Raw genomic sequence first — 20,738 nt, 5'->3', positions numbered from 1 at the left:
CACATTTTCAGGAAGGCTTGATTACCCTAAAATAGAAATTTGCCTCAGGAAAATCTGCTGCAAAACTATGAGAAGAGGGAAACTTTTAGAATTACCCAATATCAAGACAGCGGTCCGTATTTATGAAAATGCAAACTTAAATAAAGCATCAGAAATTGTGCTTTTGTCAAGACCCATAATAATTTTTTTTTTTAAAGTTTCTATGTGTATATTTGCATTGAGGCTGGTCTGCTAGTCTCTTTCATTTCTTTTTCTGCCCCTCTAAAGTTTTTTTTTTCCAAAAACAGAAACAAAATTAACTTAACTTAAATTAACTTATATATTGACCAAAAGCTTAAGAATTAACGAAATCTTAAGCTTTTGGTCTGACTCAATGTGCTGTATTAGATCAACTGCTCATAGAGATGAGTTTTCACTCCCCCACAGAGAAAATATGAAAAAGGTAAGTCTCCAAAGAAAATACTGATTACTCATGGCTGCATATATATAAATATACACTGCTCAAAAAAATTAAAGGAACACTTTGAAAACACATCATATTTCAATGTGGGGAAAAAAGAAACTGGATATTTTCATTGATATGGACTGGATAATGTGTTAGGAATGAAAAGATGCCACATTGTTTGATGGGAATGAAAATTATCAACCCCTCAGGAGGGTTAAATTCAAGACACCCCAAAATCAAAGTGAAAAACTGATGTGGCAGGCTAATCCATCTTGCTGAAATTCCTTGGCAGCAACTCAAAATGGTATTCAGTAGTTTGTATGGCCTCCATGTGCTTGTATGCATGACTGACGATGCCGGGACAAGCTCTGAATGAGACGACGGATGATGTCCTGGGTTATCTCCTCCCAGAACTGGACCGAGACATCACTGAGATCCTGGACAGTCTGAGGAGCAACCTGATGGTGTTGGATGGAACAAAACATAATGTTCCAAAGGTGTTCTATTGGATTCAGGTCAGGTGAGCATGGGGGCCAGCTAATGGTATCAGTTCCTTCATCCTCCAGGAACTGCATGAGTTCTCTTACTGGGCATTGTCGTGCACCAGAAGGAATCCAGGACCACTGCACCAATGTAGGGTCTGACAATGGGTCAAAGGATTTCATCCTGATACCTAATGGCAGTCAGAATGCCATTGTCCAGCCTGTAGAGGTCTGTGCGTCCCTCCATGGATATGCCTCCCCACACCATCACTGACCCACCACCAAACCGGTCATGCTGAACAATGTTACAGGCAGCATAACGTTCTCCACGGCTTCTCCAGACCCTTTCATGTCTGTCACATGCGCTCAGGCTGAACCTGCTCTCATCTGTGAAAAGCACAGGGCACCAGTGGTGGACTTGCAAATTCCTGTGTTCTATGGCAAATGCCAGCAGAGCTCCACGGTGCCAGTCAGCAAGCACTAGAGGACGCTGGGCCCTCAGACCACTCTCATTACATCTCTTTCTGATTGTTTGGTCAGAGACATTCACACCAGTGGTCTGCTGGAGGTCATTTTGTAGAGCTACTGCAGTGCTCATCCTGTTCCTCCTTGCACAAAGGAGCAGATACCTGTCCTGCTGATCGGTTGAGGACCTTCTACGGTCCTGTCCAGCTCTCTTAGACTAACTGCCTGTCTCCTGGAATCTCCTCCATGCTGTTGAGACTGTGCTTGGGAGACACAGCAAACCTTCTGGCAATAGCACACATTGATGTACCATCCTGGAGGAGTTGGACTGCCTGTGTACCTCTGTAGGGTCCAGGTATCACCTCATGCTACCAGAAGTAACTCTGACCCTAGCAAAATGCAAAACTAGTGAAAAACAGTCAGAAAAGATTAAGAATGAAAAAAATGTCAGTGGCCTTCACCTGTAAACTCATTCATGTTTTGGGGGTTGTCTCATTGTTACCCCTCTAGTGCACCTGTTGTTAATTTTATGAACATCAAAGCAGCTGAAGCTGACTAAAAACCTCCTCTGTTACTTACTTGACCAGATCAGTATCCCACATGTTTGACTAACTTGATGCAATACTTAGATTAAAAAGTGTTCCTTTAATTTTTTTGAGCAGTGTATATATATAAAAATAGGTATATTATTAAAATGGAGTACTTGAGGCAAACGGGTTGTTTAACTCAATAAGTGGATGAGCAATACATAGAGGGCAGATTTGGACAGGATAATACGAGAACTGATGCTATGAAGACTGGTTCTATCGATTTACCTTTTCTTTTGTTACAGAGGCCCTCTGGTGAGCATTTGTTTTTTTTTACCTTGTTAACTTGTTCAAGTCAGGTTTTTTTATATGCTGGAAGACACACTGTATGTGAAATAAGCAGTCAGTACTACAGCTGAGCACCTTCAAACAAAAGCATACCGAAAACATTTAAAAAATTGAGAAAATTGACAGTTTCGTATGTAAAACAAAAGAAAAAAAAAAAAGAAACCACAGAAGAAACACTGTACTATTTGCTGGATAGTGTTATCATGATGGCAAATTTTGACTGCAGTGTGATATCCGCTTAAATATATTGATAAAGGTAGTGAAACAATACCACAGCGAAAACCTGAAACATCAAGAGAAGTAATATCATAACCTGTGATAGAACATAATTTTTAATTCTTTTTTTTATGTGAAAACAAGAAAATATATATATTTCAACAGTTATATTTGGTTACCTGCTGCTCTAATAAGCTTTTGAACAAATCAACACATCTGTCAGTGGAAAAAACCTGAATGTGCTGGCACCTTTGGTCTGGATTTAAAACATCTTTTTCAGATGGACGTTGATAAAAATAAAAAGTAATAAAAAGCACTATATTTTCTTATGTGCATCTACTTTGTTCAAAATCTGCAGAAGTCCTGTGAGTGTACCTGTATTCACAGCAATGTCTCTTATTTTAGACCCAAAAATGCTGCAGTGTACTTTCAGGAGAAGAAAAAAAGCACTTAGCATGGCACCACAGTAAAACCCTGCTGCCACACATCAAGGCAAGTCATAGGAAATGCAGCATAAAGTATTGTAAGTAATAAAATGGGGAAGTGTCCATTTCTTACAACAGAGTTCTGCAATACATTTCGAGTATTGGTATGCTGTGCAACACTATTGCAGAGTGGACCTCTGCATATCATTTTTCTTCTTCAGAATCAGTTTCTGGTTTGAACATGTGTAGCTGAATTACTCCAATATTACAACTCGCATACTGTGCAGCATACAGCAGTTTTACAGTGATTCAGCGGCGTATACTTATATGCAAATCATTTTCAGGAAGGGGATTATTTTCATAGAGGAGGGGTTGGTTCTGGAGTCTATACCAGGGCAAGGGCAGGAGACACCGTGGACAGGTCGCAGGCACATTCACATTCACAGCCACGGACAATTTAGAGTCACCAATTAACCTCAGCATGTTGCTGGACTGTGGGAAGGAAGTCGGAGTACCTGCAGAAAACTCACGCATGCACAGGGAGAACATGCAAACTCCACACAGAAAGATCCCAGGCTCAGGCTGGGATGAGAACCGTGATCTTGTAGCTGCAAGGCAACAGTGCTAACCACCGATCCACGGTGCAGCCCATCCACAACTCAATGAAATATCATTTTTTGATCTCAACCTTGGTTTGATGAAACTGATGGACCTGAAAGGGCTCGTGTGCTGACTACAGAGCTCATTTCAGAATGAGCCAGCAATGAAGCCACAAGTGAAAAGCTGCTGTCCAGAACCATTCTTGTTTTATTGCCTGGAAAAAAAAAATGCATGCATTAAAGTTTTACTTCCTACTCAACTGCTCTGAATGCAGAATCCTAGCTATTGAGGTAATGATACTCCTTAGAACCCAGCGAGCAAGCTACAGCTGTCTTACAGCCAACTGCAAAGTGGTATCAGTCTCACAAGGGAAATGGTGAGCTAGCTGCACTAAGACCATACCCCAGGCTCAGTTACTGGGACTAATTGGCCGGTCAATAATATGAACAGCAGGTAAGAGGACTGTCCACCAATTGCTCACTTGAAACAAGAGCTGCAAGAATCATCCCAAATCAAGCTCCTAATTAAACATGAAACTTTACCATTAAATTCCCAGATCTTTAACAAATTGTTTAGACTGTTTTTGCTGACTATTTATGTCCCATATATCCAATAGCTGTATTGTTTCCTTCTCTACTAAGACACTGTTGTTCAATTCAATTCAATTCAAACACTTTATTTATCCCCGAGGGGCAATTACAAAGGGCATGAAGAGCAGCATCAACAAAGACAAGGACAAAAACAAACAGAACATCAGACAATAAACCGACATAAAGGTCTATAATTTAAAAACAAATTCTCAAATTTAAAAACAAAGTTAAACAATTTAAGAGCGAGCGTTCAAGTTTTACGATGGGTAATGAGTTCACTTGGATTTTACCAGGCAAGTAATTGTCTTGTACAAAAGCTCTTACAGTAAACCAGGAAGAACAAGACGACATGGTCATCAATATCCACCGCCACATGTGATGTCTATGAGTCTATATCCAAAATAGTGATAAAGGGCCATAACTCTGTTAAATATTATCCCACAGGTCTCATTTTCGAACTTGATCAAGGTGTCCATGGTGTGAAGCTACACACTAAATTTCGTAATCCTAGCTGTAATAGTTTCCGAGAAAAGCTGTCCCCTTCATGTCGGACGGACGGACGGACGGAGGCCAAACCTATATTCCCCTTTTCCACTTCGTGGAGGCAGGGGATAATAAAAAGTTGCTGAATAGAGCAGCAGTGAAAGTGAAAAACTGAGAGGGAAAAAGAAAAAGACTAGGTCTGACACAAATGGCATTTAGCATTTATCCTGACTACAGCTTTATGCTAAACTGCTTCAGTTCATCACGTATCACGGTATTCCTCTGTGTGGGTCTGTTTGTGTGTGTGTGTGTGTGTGTGTGTGTGTGTGTGTGTGTGTGTGTGTGTGTGTGTGTGTGTGTGTGTGTGTGTGTGTGTGTGTGTGTGTGTGTGTGTGTTTAATAACTTATTTTGGGGCCATAAATAACCTGACAGACAGGCAAGCTTAGACAGAAGTGCAAATCCTAATAAATCTCAATGCATCTGGGTGGGGAAGACGAGCACTTTCCTAACTTTTTCTCTCATGACTTTCACTTTCAGATACATTTTTTCAACATTAATAATCACTGAAGTCAGACCCCAAGCCCCTAACCACACCTTCCACTAGCTGCATGTATAATACTGACTCCAAGGTATCCCAGGTGTGCCTGTGGTTGACTGGGCGAATATGAAGCAGCAGAAGAGCCAGAAAAACCATGGTGGTGACTTGACATTCCCCAGGAAAACAAATGCTTCCAAAAGGCTACGTTAACATAATTACATAATTCATAACCAATTCGATTATTTCTAGGTGTAGCTTTACTTAACAAGGATTCACTCTGTGGCCATAAGAATAAGGTCTGTGGGTCAAAAAATGGCAGGACAGAACTAGGGAAAAGAAATCTGCCTCTCTTGTCTGTACTTAGGCTCTCAGGACAAGTGCCTTCAATATAACAGTCTTATGACACTTTCTCTGCCATGTAGAGCATCACAAAAGCGGAGACGCGCTTACATACACAGTCCTCAGCGCCGTGTTGACAGGCTTTCGACCAGTGAAGCAGAAAGACTAAGAGTTTAATAAGAGAGAATAATCAGATATCGCCGACAAGCAACAAGTACATGCACAGAGACAGACACACACACACAGCTACACACACACAGCATTAAAGGCATTTTATGTGACAACCGAGTACATAGTCAAGACTGTGTGTCGGTAAGTGCATATGTGTTAGAGAGTACAGTTGTGTGTTTGAATTTGTTTCCGAGTGTGTGTATTCGGTCTGTGAATTGTCATGGCGACACAGGTCTGCCGGGGAGGATAAGAGTGTGACGTCTTATCAGTCACAAGCCAGACAGACACACAAATGCACATTCTCCGACACAGACATACACACATACACGGTGGAATAATACGCCACCCAATATCGGCTATACAGCGAGGCCTGTCACCGTGAGGGGGCTGGAGAGGAGGGGCAGCGGGAGAGCAGGGAGAGGGAGGGGAGCAGAAGCATGGGAGGTAGAAGGGGGGGAAGTTGAGGGATAAAATAGAAAATGAAAAATGGAATGAGAAGAAAGGTGACAGGGAAGACAAAGATGAAGAGGTGGTAGGTGGGAGGGTACTGTTACAACATTCCTCAGTGGAGACCACAAGTGATGAAGAAACAGGGGATAAATGATTAGAGGAGAGGCATATCAGCCATTAGGTGTAAGGAACACCGTGAACCACCAAGTGTTACTATTTCAGGATTAGTTTTCCTGATGGAATAGTTAGCAAATACAGAAAGTATTGAAAATGTACTGTTGTCAAACGATGGTGAACTTGCTAGTGCATCCTGGTTCTTGTAGCAGCTCTTCTTCTCTGCTACTGCTTAACCCATCGCCCCGTCATAAAAAAAAAAAAAAAGACAATGGCAAGCTTTAGCTCTTCAGGAAAGACAGCCCTGGACTTTAAGGTTATGTCTACACATTGTTCGCACTACTGCCTGTATTTGTCCTAAGGGTTGCATTAGGTGTGCTAATCAATTTCATGTTCTACTTAATGGACTATAGAGGACGTTTCCAATGTATATAATGTGCAGATGCTCCTTTGTTGCAACACCTGAGTGGTACTGTGTAGAAAATGGATAAATGGAAATACTGTGCATTGAAAAAATTACATCATAATTATAGTTGGACATAATTATCCAGAAGATTGTGGCTAAGATGAGGCATCCATGTTGGTTTTTTCATATGATTTGGTGCAAGGAGTTTTAAGAAAAATTATCTAACGTCCCTCGTGGTGCAAACAAAGTCAGTCCACGCTATTAATGACACAAGAACTTGAAAGGACTAGCAGGATGTTTTAACTAAGCCAGTGAATATATAACCCAAACCAGTACTATTGGAGAGATGAAGATAAGCAAGTTATTGTCACTGAGTGTAGCTGATTTATGGAAATTTCCTTGGGATCAAGATCTCTTCTGCAAGACCTGAGAATAGATTATAAATGCATAGGATCACAACGATGTTTGTCTCTCAGTCTCTCAGAGGAATGAGGATCTCTTTCTTTAAGCTGTCACAGCTCATGAATAGTAAGGAGCATGTAGTACTAGGAGAAAAGTAGTCAAACATTTTCTGTTTTTGAAAGACCAAGAGCGCTGTTTGACAATAAAAATTCAATGTCAGAATCGTGTTCAACGTAAGTTTTGGACATCAATCAAAAAATTTTAAAACAAAAAGACTGAGGTTCTAACTTAGAGAAAGCCTGGTTTGCATTGTATCCAATAGCAACTAAGATTATATCATTAGCATAAAAACGTGCCCAACAATGTGGAATTATAAAATGATTCAAAAATACATTTTAAATAACACATATATTGTGAACCCAACATAATCCTTGAGGAACACCTTTTTAAAACCTTTTGAAGACTTGACTTGAAGTTATCTGCAACAACAGAATGAAGTTTATGGACTAGATATGATTTATGGAAACATGAAAACCCACAGAAACCAGCTTATTTAATAAAATGCTCATGTGTTTGCCAGTACATCAAGCAAGCTGACCATGTCCAGAATACTACCCATGGCGTGTCTTGTCCAAATTGTCTGTCCTTGAGTCCAGTCCAGGCAAATCAATCAAGTCTGTCACGACCCTAAAAATACCTGCCTTTGAGGCCATACATGTAATAATTAAAATATTACTCACAAGTGACCACCAGCACCCTTATTAATAGGAGATAATTTAGTGAATTACTTAATAATATTGTTTAAAAAAAATCAGGTAAAAAGGTTAATGCTTTTTCGGAGGGCATTTTATTTGCGCCAGAGATGTTTGAGTATCACGACTCTGGTACACAATAACCACCTGGCTAGTGAACAAGTCTGTCTGAGTGACTGAATGAAAGACTTTTGTCATCTGGAAAAAGATGTATTACTTGCTGATGGTAACATGTGACTCAGAAACTGTGCACAAGTATCTATGAGGGTTAAAGTCAAAGTAAATGAGTGACTTACTGAATAGTGCTTAAATGCTGTGTGATTTATTGAGTAAATAACCAACTTAGAATTAATAAATGACTAAATGGCGAACTAAGCAAAAAAAGAGAAACATTTCAGAAGGTGCCTATACCAATGATTAATGACACTGAGAAATTAATGCTTACAACATCAGATTTGACTGACCAAGAAATTAGCCTCAGAAATGTCAGAGAAACTACACGAGTTAGGAAGCAGGGAAAAAAAGGAGAAAAGTGGAAAACCCCAAGAACAAAGTAGGAACCCACTGGAGGAGAAAAGTAGGGAAAGAAAAAAGAGAAATCATTCCATGACACCACATAATTATTAAAATGTCACAGGGGCGTGGCATGGAAGGGTAGTTGATGAAAAAAATACTGGGGAAGTGACATGGGAGGGGAAAGGGGTGGATAAGGGGAATAGAGAGCTGGAGATGGAAATCTTTTTGCCACGCAGAAAATTAGTTACAGATGTGTTGAAAGGGGGAAGAAAAAGGGAGGAGGAAGGGGGAGGAATAACAGAGGGGGAAAATGACGTAGGAACACAGACCATCAGTCACTGGGAAAGCAGGCCTGACACTAGTGCATCAATAATTCAGATAACTATGGCTAATGAGCAAGATCCAAACAAATCACCCTTGAATTCACTCGAAGAACACTGAAACATGTCATTGCGCAAAATATGGCACCATTATGGGTTGTTGTTTTTTTTTTTAACTGCAGCTGGGGTTGTTTTGGCAACACACAAGGAAAGGGGGGAGGTTGGGGAGAGACTGGACGCAATATTCATCTCTCTTGACCCCTTGATACATATACATTTATTTATGTGAGAGAAGGCAAAGAGAGATCAACTGAGACTGAGCACTGGATGGCATATCTGCATAAGAGAGCAGAGAGAGAGAAAAAGAGCAGAAGACCCATTTCACAAAATGTGCAGAAAAAAAGAGAGAAATAAACAAAGGCTATGATAAAACACAAGGGAAAGAAAAACATAAAAGCAAAAGTGACAAAGAAAGAAGAACTAGGTGTCTCTGACAGTGTGACAATGAAAACAGTTGGAAAAGAGCAGACATACAGCAACATAAAGACAAACCTGGACAGTGCTGTATGATAGCACTAAGCCTAATTAAATTCGGTAGAGTTAGGGACTGGACAGGTGACTGAACCAAGCACAAACTTATGCACATACGTCCGCACAACATACACAACTTTATCGTAATTGTATGTAGACATCTTCACCTACCTTGACCAGCAATATTGAAACTATAGGTACCACAATTCACTGATATTATTAATGACAGTAATGCTGAAAACTCATTGACATTATTTTTAACCAATGTAGACTTTCAGCTTTTTTTTTTTACTTCAGCATCACTATGAAATTGTTGTGGTCACTGCTACAGTTTTAGACAATGGCAACAGCAACAAACTCTGTTTTAGTGTCGTGTAAAAGTTTCCAAAGAGCCAGGGCTTCCAAAGTATTGGAGTACGTCACATTATCACAAGACAAAAAGGTGATTTGCGTGCTGGACAGAGTTCAGATGCTAAAATACAGCAGCACAGCACAATGCACAAACTGAAGAGAAATAACACGGGTGACTTTCTGGGTAAAGGCCTCCGCATCTGCTTGTTTTTCCTTTGCCTCTGTGCTCACATATACTGCATTTTATAGACAGAAATGACCAAAAAAACTGTTCTCATTTGCATTCTCTCGTTGCTCTTTTCTGATAACAGACCAAGTGTGAAATAGTTATCAAACTCCCAAACCCTACAATACAGAAGAAAAGAGCTGTTTTAGCTGGTCTGTACATAAAATACCACTAAAATATCCTCAATGTAGATGTTCTATTTTGCTAAATACAAACACTAAACCTTTTCACTTTGTTAAAGGGCTTAATAGAAACCATTCCTATTGGAACTGTACTGCCAATGTAAGTCCACCTCCTTGTTGAATTATTTTATCACTTTGAATTTTCCGGTTTCCGGTATAAAATGTCACACAGTTTGTCAAAAAAAATATTAGCCCAAATGTAGTGATCATTTTGCTTTTTTCAGAGGAAAATGAATCGTTTACATTCGTCAATATTCTTGTGTAAGAACACCGTAATTCCTCAGAGGTCTCCCTTCATAGCTATAACTTTGCCCCTTATTAAAGGAGTACTGGAATACCTTTCTCACACAAAGAGAAAAGGACAATCACTGAATCACCCATCAGTCTTAATTTGTAAAAAATAAACAAAGAAACAACATTTTTAGGGAGATAGATGGGTAAGTTCTGAAAGAGACTAAGTAGCTGTGATTGAAGCATCATTTAGACTGCATTCCCAATAAAGAGATTAGTGGTGTCTTCCTGCATTCTATCTTCTCTTTATTTATTTCAATTAGGGGAAGAAAATTAGCTTTAAATACAGACATGTACTTCAAAGTAATCAAAATTCCTAAATAAGTAAACATCAATAATGTCATTTTAAATGGCAATTGCTTAAGCCCTTCTTGGAAAGGAATTAGTTTATGTTCCCTCAATTAATCTTACATCCTAAAACTCTGGCAAATCAATATATTGTGTCCAACTAAATTAGTTTAGTCAGCAGCTAGTTTGTGATTGTAAAAGCTATTCCAATCTGGACTTTCCAACATTAGGACTCCTAGTCGTTTTTTGTTGTCAAAGTAAATTATAAACATTTTTGTGCTTCATTAGCTTTGACAAAAATTGATAAAAAGACAGATTTTGGATGTAAAGAAATTGCATACAAGGCCACTAAAGATATGAACAACCTTTCATAAAAATACGGAGACAGCAGAAATTATTAGAGAGGCTGGATGGAAATAAAAAGAGCCTGTGGCTGAATTCTGACATCAGAGGCGAAGCTGTCAAGCACAAAGACAATGTAATGGGCAGTGGTAATTAAGAGTATGCTTTATTTTTTGACACTTTCCATTTATAAGGCTTATTTTGCTTTTATTGTATTTTATCCTTTTATTATATGCTTTCAAATGTATGCACATAAACATGTCAAAATTTAATTTACCTTAATGGAGAGAATAATTGGGAAAAACTCTTTGTTTTCACAGACTGTACCTGCTGGTACTATAAAATCCACTGGCAGAAGGACACAGAGCAGAATGTATAAACGGTGTACTAAGGTTTATTTTCCAATGAACAGGTCAAACAGAAAACCAAGAGTCAATACTGCTTACACAGTGTTTAGCTTCATAAGCCCCAGTCTAAACTCTGCAAGTGGCTTGGGTTATACCCTGAAGAGCCCACCCGGTAGTTTATTGGGCCTCTGTGTGCCGAGGTTGCAGACTCTTATTATTCTGAACCACTTATTAGACTGGTCCCGGGGTGTGGTAGCAAGCCCACTACTTTGCAATCTCTATCTCTCTGTAGATATATAACTCTCCAGATATATAATTCTCCTTGCTTCAGACTCGCTGCCCTGGACTGTTTTTTTCTCTCCTTACCTCCCCTGACGCCACATGCCTAGGTATAGGAAGTGCTTACACCGGTTCTTTCTTTGTGCTGTGGTCAGCCTTAAGACAGAAACACAACACAAGCTATAATATCTAGCAGAGCTGGGGTGATGAACGAGGGCGTATTGAAAGGATATAAATATTCTTTCTCTCTTCGTGACTATTTCTTCCTCTGCCTGAGGGGCATATAGCAGGATGTAAAAAGCAGGGGTCCAGCACTGCTGCCCTCACTTTTTTTTGAATGGATTTTAATTTATTTCTTACCATCAGTATCCTTAATTTTATACTCAATTTCTTGTTTCACCTTTCAGATTGATTTATCTTTGAACAGGATTTTCTGTCTAAAGGACAGCTTTCATTCAGGATACATTTTCAATCTCAAATAGTATTTGTATTTATGCCAAATTGATGACCCAACAATCACACCCACTTTGCATTCTACCTGGAGAATTGTGTGGAGGTGAGAAAGGAACCAGGCATTGACGGGCACTTGTCTTGCTCACTTTTCTAAATTTTTTACTCAACTATTTATGATGCTTTGAATGGTTCCGACCCAATGCGACACTCATTGTGACCGTGGAGAGACTGTCAGAAATTGCAACGTCTTATCTCCCTCTCTCTCCCCTCCTCCAGCATCTACCAGCACACCTCAACAAGTAGCACTAAGCGATAACCCAATAACCCAAAACCCCAATGTGGATTATCCACCCAGCAAGCACATCAAATATACATCTGCCAGAAATATACGGCATGAATTTTGTACTATGTTCCACAGACCACATGCTAAAATTTTCTCAAGGGATGTCCTAATCAGATGTAAAAGATTGGGGTTGAGACATTTTTAGCTAGCTAAACCCCCACAATGCTCTCTGCTTTGATGCTTTTGCTGCAACCTGCTTATTTATTAACACATAAGTTGTTGGGCGTACAGTTGTGCTCAAAATAATAGCAGTCCAACATCACTAACCAGACCAACCACTGTGTGGACTGTTCCTTTGTTGTTCCGAAGAACAGTGTATTTTGATTAAGAAGTTGATTGGAGAGGTGAAACTAGGGCTGGGCGATATGGCAAAAAAATATAATCCCGATTTTTGTAGTCATCTTGGACGATTATGATTTTAATCGATTTTTGTTGTTTCTTGTGTTTCGTGTGAGTGTTTTGGTGGAAGGAGATGAGAGGCGGAAGCAAACGCCAGTGCACAAGTCGTGAAAGGCAGAAGAAGAATCTGTATTGTTATATATTTAAGCTCGCCTTGATTTTACAATTTGGCCAAATTTTCAAATCGTCAGGTTTTAAAAAGGCAAATTAATCGAATTAATCGATTTATCACCTAGGTGAAACCATATAAAGAAGAGCAGAAAATGATAGGCTTTAAACGCTTTAAAACGGTAAGCAACACATGAAAGATGTGGAAGAAAATGGAAAACTACCATTCAAATGGATTGAAAAATAGCCAAACTGGCAAAAACTCAGTCAATGATCAGCTTCAGGGAGATCAAAGAAGGTCTAAAGTTACCTGTCGGTGCCGTATCAATTAGAAGACAACTATGTCAAGCCAATCTATGGGCAAGAAAGTCCCACTGTTTCAAAAACGACATGTGCTGAAGATTTTACAGCACACCTTGATTGGCCAAAAGAGAAATGGACAGTGACATTTTGTGGACTGAAAGTAACATTGTTCTGTTTGGGTCTAAAAGATGCAAATAGTTTGTGAGACGACCCCTAAACACTGATTTCAGGCCACAGTACACTGTGAGGACAGTGAAGGATGGTGTGGGGAAAAAATAAATAAAAGGTGTGTTTTTTTTTTTATTTCTTGCAAAGTCTGGACAGTATTTTGTTTTTTAAAGTGTCTTGATCGTCTTCCCATCACTTCTGCCTGTGCTTGTTTCCCACACTTGACATGCCCAGCCATTAAATGGAGCCAGCAATCTAACCCCTGCCAAAATGAATGAAAAACAAACATCTCTGATGAGCTTCTTTGAAAAGAGGAAGAGGGTGAGACAGAAGAAAAAATAAAAACATATTTAGCAATAAAACAATAAAAAGTAATTGTATTCATTTAGGATAAGCTTTTTAATAATAATGATTTTAAAAAAAAGAAAATTATCATTTCTTATGTGCGCAATGACCGGTCTGTAGAAAACTGTCTTGCTTGAAACTGGTACGTGGTGCTAAAAAGGTTATAGACCGCTGAACTTCAGTATTAAACAGTAGGAGACTACACCCGGTGGGACAACTGGGTACTACAGCTAATCTACAATACATTTTCTGAAAAGCATCTAGAGAATACAGCTTTTTGTCATTTTTAGAGCTTAAGGAGCCACCATAAACCCTATCCTCGCCATAATATATTTCAGACAGCTCTACCAGAGCTTTACAACACAGTTCATGGCTATCTACATAACTTTAGGAAGAAGCTTTTTTGTTGTTTGCCAGTAAAACACAATAAACAATGCCATTCTTCCTCTTGCTATTAGGAGATTGCTGTTGAGTTTTCTGATACACATGTGGATTGTCTGTGTGCATATTCCTCAAACTGCAGTATTTATAGAAGTGTCTGCAAGTCTCATTTATGCCTTTCACCATAAACTCCTGAAAATCATCAAAAACAATTCTGAGCTATTGCTATAATACATAACCAAGAATATGTTGTGAAAGCATTTGTGAACGTTGTATGTGAAGCATTGCTATAAGAGATGCTAGCTGCTGCAAATCACAAACAATAACAGGATAATTTATAAATATTTAGACGATGTGTTGTTAACGTAAAGCAACAACGGTGAAAACTCACTCACTCATGAGTCCGCTATACATATCAATATGCCTGTTTTTAAGGTGTTTACTCGTTCTTTGTTGGTTTGTTTGTGTACATTTGCACTTGCCACCATCATTCCAGTTTCTCTACTATCTATAGCCTCAGTGGTGCCTTCAGTAGTTGAGGCCCCATAAACAAACATGTGATGTGACATTTTCAGTATTTCTACAACTTTGTGCGAAAGTTTCAGTTTTCATAATATTGCTACCCTTCAATGAACTGATCAGCCAAAGATGTGATTTCATGCAGACAAGAAGAGGGCACATACAAAAGACCAACTCTGCATATCCATAGTAACAGAATAACTGCTGAGTTTCGTGGCTTTGTTCCACTTATAGAATTGTAAATGTTTATAATCCTGATTTGCAATTAATCCATTCCTTTCTTGCACTGGTAATACAAACTCAACTCATTCTACTTCGTGTTCATTTAAAACATTTAAAGTTGTGCCCCCGAATTTTATACCTTTGTTAGATTTCATTATACTGGTGTATAACAAAGAAATCGTGAACGAACACTGCAAAGTCAATTCATATTACAGAAATTAAAAACGGTTTGTAAAAGCCAACTGTAACTGATGAATAACTTCTAGCATTTCATAATGAAGCAGACACAGTGCAATGTGAAATTAGCAACCATGAGCTAATTATTCGGTTGAAGCCGGCATTAAATTTTGCTTCAAGAAAGTCCATGACAAATAGGAGAACATAGAAACAGTAGGGGTCTTATGTTTTAGGCGATCAGTACCACAAAAAAACTCAACAGTAAATCCAAACACCACACAACAGCAATTCCTAGACAACCAAATCAGTCAAATGTGAAGCTTGACGCTTTAATTTCATGTGTCTTTAATGCTCTCCCTCATCCTTAAAGCTGCTGTCCGGAGTTTCCGTTTGTTTTCAATTTATGTATCATTTTTTAACAAAGCTTAAATGTGTTAGTCTAGTTCGATACTATAATATAATGTTAGTATGACGCGATATGAAAATTTATTCCTGAGCTCCGCCTTCCTCTCATAGACCCCCATGTTATTCCAAAAAGCGCCGGTCGCTGCCGACCAATCAAGTTCGAGCTTCAGCTTTGTCATGCTGTCAATCAACGGTTACGCGCACAGCAAGCAAGCCCATGCAGAGGTGGGCGAGCTACACACTACGCAACCGCGCGCACATTTGTTTTGCTTGTGGAGGAGAGAGCATCAGGGATCAGCAACTTCCAGAAAAGTTACCAATCCCACGGCTTGTCAGGCCAAGAGACTGCAGGACGTTTTTTGGCTCGGGGTGCTCGCGTCGCTCCCCGACCACGGCCTCCATAGCCCGCCTGACGGCTTCGTTTAGATGCCGGACCTCTGGAGGAAGATGTTGGGGCGTCTGGGACATACTCTTCGTCAGAGGAGTCATGCAATTCTGAACTCTAGATAGAAATAAATAAACAATGTAACACATATACACGCGTAAATGCACTAAGTTTGATAAACAACGTCATCGAGAGGGATACACAAGTGTAATCACATATTGAAACTTTACTAGTTGGTCCTAGCAGATTCATGTTATTTTGGTATTAGGACAAGTTAGACTCAATACAGCATTCTAACGTAATTCCTTTATTATTTACTAAATGTACTAAATGTAGAAGAGGGGAAAACAGCAAAACAGGCGAGATGCTGCAGCACTCCGGGCACTTCTCTCATGTACTGCACGCGTGCACAAATAAAGGGGCGAAATCAGAGGGAGGGAGGGACCACCAGTGTTTTGGGAGACGCTGCGATTCAAACTCCGGACAGCAGCTTTAACATCCTAAAAATGCATTTAGGGCATATAATTGACATAAAATCACGATGTTATCTGCCGTTCAGCTGTAGTTCTATGCATAACGACAAAGTGACCCCGAGACAAGAACAAACAAATATATATGCAAACCAGTGTATACTTATTTACCAAACATTTCCAGATTCTAATGTATAAGAACAGCCGTACATATAACTTCTGACATATGTTACCCGTCCCTGCAGTTTACAGCTATAGCATACAGTGGTCAGGGCCAGACGAAAGGCCAGTGAGGGAGAGCTGAAATTGGTGACATGAATTCAAAGTGCTGCCTCACCATTTTGGTCATTTCCAGCTAAATAAGATCTTCCTCCACCCCCTCTGCCTCTTCCACCTCCTCTGCCATCGCCGCAGGCAGGCAACTGGGAAAGTACATTTCTCACATTATAACCCCTCAATATCTCTCCTGTGGCTCATTGAAAGTACGGCTGTATTAGTGTGTGTGTGTGTGTGTGTGTGTGTGTGTGTGTGTGTGTGTGTGTGTGTGTGTGTGTGTGTGTGTGTGTGTGTGTGTGTGTGTGTGTGTGTGTGTGTCTACCTCCTGTCTGCTATTTGGTACAAAGTCACACTCAGATCTTTCAGACAGGATAGATCAAAGTTAAATGTTGGCAGACAAAATATTTAAGATAAAAGTTTTAAAGACAGCTGCTTCAATGTCAGAGACACAAACTAACAATAGCTGGATAAATTTCAGCTGAGTAAGTAATTGAGAAGTGCTCTTTCTGTCAGTCATTAGATAATGTGGGGGTGTCCTTGAGATGGTCAGTGCCTAACAGCAGACTGCGGCTATAATGGGCAGCCCCCCCTGTGCACTTCTGTGAATGTGAAACAAGGCATTGCTGAAAATAAGCACTGATGGAGAGATGCAGCGCACCCCTGGGAAAAATTGGTACGACTTAAATTTCAAGAGTGATATATTATTTTAATCTCGTCATCGCAACTTTGAGAAATATTGCAGATTTTACAAGTTAGTTCAGCTACAGACTGCTTTTTTCCCCACAAAACACTAATAAACACTAATCTGGAAGCTGCTGAATATATGAAACAGATTTTGCATCAATAAAATGTACATGTGCACCAATCAGCCACAACAATGTAAAAACCTTATTAACATTGTGTAGTCACCCTTACGCCCCCAAAACAGCCCTGACCCATCAGGCATGGACATGGCACCCTTCCTGGGCAGTGAGCATTGTCCTGCTGAGGAAGATCTGGAAGTGTTTTTACCACTGGTGGGTCTGCTTAGTCTGCAACAATGTTTAGATAGGTGGTATGTGTCAAAGCAACACGCACATGAATGCTAGGACCCAAAGTGTACAGGCACTGCATTGCAACAAAATGATCAATGTGATTCACTTCAAATGTTGGTAGTTCTAATGTTGCAGCTAGCTGGTGCATATGTAAATATAATATTTTTTAAGATCTCCTTGGGACAGGTAAGAGAATAAACATTCTAAATGTATTGCTAATGAAAGCCAGCGAAATGTGACACGATAATTGCACGCGTCTCACAAGCCATCAGACTTAATGACAAAAAAATACATATTTACACTGAATTGCATGGCAAATATGTCATTCTCAATTATTCATTCATTCGCTCAAAAGCTTCCCTCAGTGGTTAATCTGACAATTTATTCATCATTTATTCCTCCACTCAGTCAGCTCTTTGTTCATCCCTTTGTTGACATAGTCAATTCATTCGCTCAAATATTTGTTCACCTGTTAAAAATGTGTTCACCAATTACACCGCTCAGTTGATTTTCTATTTATTTGCAAAGTCCCCATTTTGACTTGGTCTAAACCCATAAGTCCACAGAAATCTATTAACAGCCAAATGCACTGTGGTAAAAGCTCAAAAACCCATTTCAAAGTGCATTTGACAGCTCAAGCATCAAGCAACAGAGTCTCCTCTGCTGTTTCTAGAGTGCACAGATTAATAGTACAGCAAGTCTAGCTACGAAAATAAGAAAATGTAGAGTCACAACTATCCACCTGCAAACCAAACTGTGTATGAAACAGGGAGAAGAGTGATAGAAAAGGAGAGCCACACACACACACACACACACACACACACACACACACACACACACTACGTTTTTAAACAATCTGATGCTCTCAGCTCCAGTGTGGAATGCTGACGAGTTCAGCGAGACTACTCCTGAACCTGACCAGATGCTGACACCACTTTCTGCACCGCCATTCAATATGATCACAATTTCGGCTGACAGTGCTATCAGAAGTCATTCAAGAGAGGTGCTCAGTGGTCAGGATTTTATTGCCAAGCAATGATGAGGATGCACTACTTCAGACTTGTTTGGACTTCTACATCGCAGATAATGATGTTAGACATCAACAAAACACTGAAACACACATAAAATGCGAGATGTGACATGCTATGTAACAGGGCAAAGCAAATTGTTGCATAAAATGTAATTTCTTTTTTTTTTCTTTTAAAGATCACAACATGACCAAAGGAAAAAAAATCGGAGTAATTATCAGAAATAATACACTGTTCAATTTTCACAAGTCGCACATTCCACCTGTCAATCTCTCGCCTGTCAACAGGTCAAGCTTGGTCTATTTGCAACTACAATTTCAACTGCACATCTGTTAAATAGTTTACAATCGGAACTGACATTTGACAAGCCCAAAAGCAAAAATAGTTAGCCAAAATTTTAAAGATAACTGATGTTAAGTGCAAGGCCTACCGCAAACATGACTCAGAATATCTGCCTTGAATAAGCTAAAACATGTGTGCACTAGTTAGTGTACACATGGCAACCATTAAGTTCCTCCAGTCACATTAAGTCATCAGATACAAATATATGAGTAGGTAAAATAAAGTTAGATCTATGGACTAATTGTGAAAACGTATTCAAAGCATCACCATGTCCATCACAAAATGCTTTCCACACAAAAAGTGTTCCTTTGGGCTCCTGTGGTTGCTGCCCCTGTTATGAGACATCCAGTATACAGCTTCACAACTTTTAGGCAAAACAATGACAAGTTAAATAGAAAAAAAACAAACATTACATTTCCTGCATGTCTGGCCACTGTCTGGTTTGTTTTCAGCACAGTGGTGTACTGAGTAACGCAGACGTACATAAATAGACAGGTACTCCAGTATTTCATCAAAAATATTTGCACCTATGCTGCTGCAATATAGACATAAACAACCCGGTCAACAATGACTGTGTCGTTACTGTCATTACGGAGCATTAAGACACTTTAATCTGGTCAATGCAAAGACACCTTTTGACCCAGTAGCAAACAGTCAAAGCAAATGAGCCACAACAACTTCCTCTTCATTTCCTTTAAAATGAAGCTGACCTCCTTGCACTTTAGCAGAATAACCACATGACGGTTTGATATTAAATCTGCAGTACACTGCCACAGAACCTAAATGAAGACAGCATGTAGCTTCCTGTTGCGGTTGTTGTGCGACTCTCAGCAGCATCACCCACAGCACGTCTTGCACTTAGGTTTAATTTTTCGTTTTTTCCCCCTATAAATTCCTTTTAGGCGACAGTGCACTATGGTAACAGCAGTTATCGTACAGAAGTTCAAATTGCTAACGTCAAAGCATTGTGAAAGTGTCACTGTTAGCACGTCGGTTTAGTTCAGTACTACATCCGCACAATGCCGAGAGTGGCGTGCTGTGACTGTTCCGTGCATGTCCATGTGTGAAGTACACAAAGCTAGCAAAGCGTACAGGAAGGAGTCCGATTAAAAAACGTAGAAAACGCAGCTTTTAACTAGTGCCACTCTAATTTACAGCACGCAAGTGGAAAATATTGTTCCCCAAAGACTGGATAACCAGGTCTTCTCTTCGACACACTTCCGATCCAGCCTGACCAAACACCAACGCTTGTTAGCTTAACAAACACCGGCAGATTCAACCTGAGCAGCCTTTTCTTTCAAGAGAACGAAAGTATTTGCTTTAAAAACACATTCTCGTGGATGATGCGTTACCTCTTTCTTCTTTTGTCCTCCCCCGGACGGCAAACATATCAAAAAGAAGAAGAAAACAGTCAGGGTATGCAGGTTAACAGCGGATTTAGCCCAAACAGACGCCATGACGGAAGGATGCTCTGACAGTGCGACACGTCTCTGCCAATTGATTGGATTCCGAATCGACCACTCAGAGAAGAGGGAATTGAATGCGGAAGCAGCTGGGATTCGTAGTTTTTAAGGTGGACAGAGCTGTGACGCTAATGCAGCTCATCGACTTATATATTTTCCACACCGCTTTTTGGGAGGAGGAATCCCCAAAATGCTAACTTACTGTTATACCCTGAATTTAGGCCTGATAGAAAAAGTGCATTCTAGCTGTAATTTAGATTTATGCTCTGCTGACATAATGAAAAATTCAAGAAAAAACAAAAACAACAAAAAACTTGTCATGCCTTTACAATGTCAACCTGGACCTTTTTTTGTTTCCTGAAAATAATGTGATTTTCAGGCTACATTAAACTTATTCTGAGATCACAACACTAGCCTAAGAATGCCTGTTTCTTCACCATTTTTTGGGCTTTACCAACCATACCATCTGTCAGTCAGAGAATTATATTGT

The 20,738-nt window shown here is 39.7% G+C and overlaps 1 protein-coding gene across 2 annotated transcripts in view; it reads right to left on the bottom strand.

Annotated features, from left to right (window-relative positions):
* Nucleotides 1-20,281, bottom strand: part of tusc3 (tumor suppressor candidate 3) — an 84,486-nt gene extending 64,205 nt beyond the window's left edge. For both annotated transcript variants that reach the window (XM_022201766.2, XM_051945868.1), the window contains exon 1: nucleotides 20,138-20,281. In XM_022201766.2, the coding sequence (XP_022057458.1) occupies nucleotides 20,138-20,242 (105 nt within the window). In that variant the 5' untranslated portion in view covers nucleotides 20,243-20,281. The remainder of the gene's footprint in view (nucleotides 1-20,137) is intronic.
* Between the last annotated feature and the right edge of the window lie 457 nt (nucleotides 20,282-20,738).

This window comes from Acanthochromis polyacanthus, chromosome 3 (genome assembly GCF_021347895.1).
Source record: "Acanthochromis polyacanthus isolate Apoly-LR-REF ecotype Palm Island chromosome 3, KAUST_Apoly_ChrSc, whole genome shotgun sequence".
In the NCBI taxonomy this organism is placed as follows: domain Eukaryota; kingdom Metazoa; phylum Chordata; class Actinopteri; family Pomacentridae; genus Acanthochromis; species Acanthochromis polyacanthus.
The sequence above is the reverse complement of the archived record's forward strand: the minus strand, read 5'-3'. Positions and strand labels throughout refer to the sequence as shown.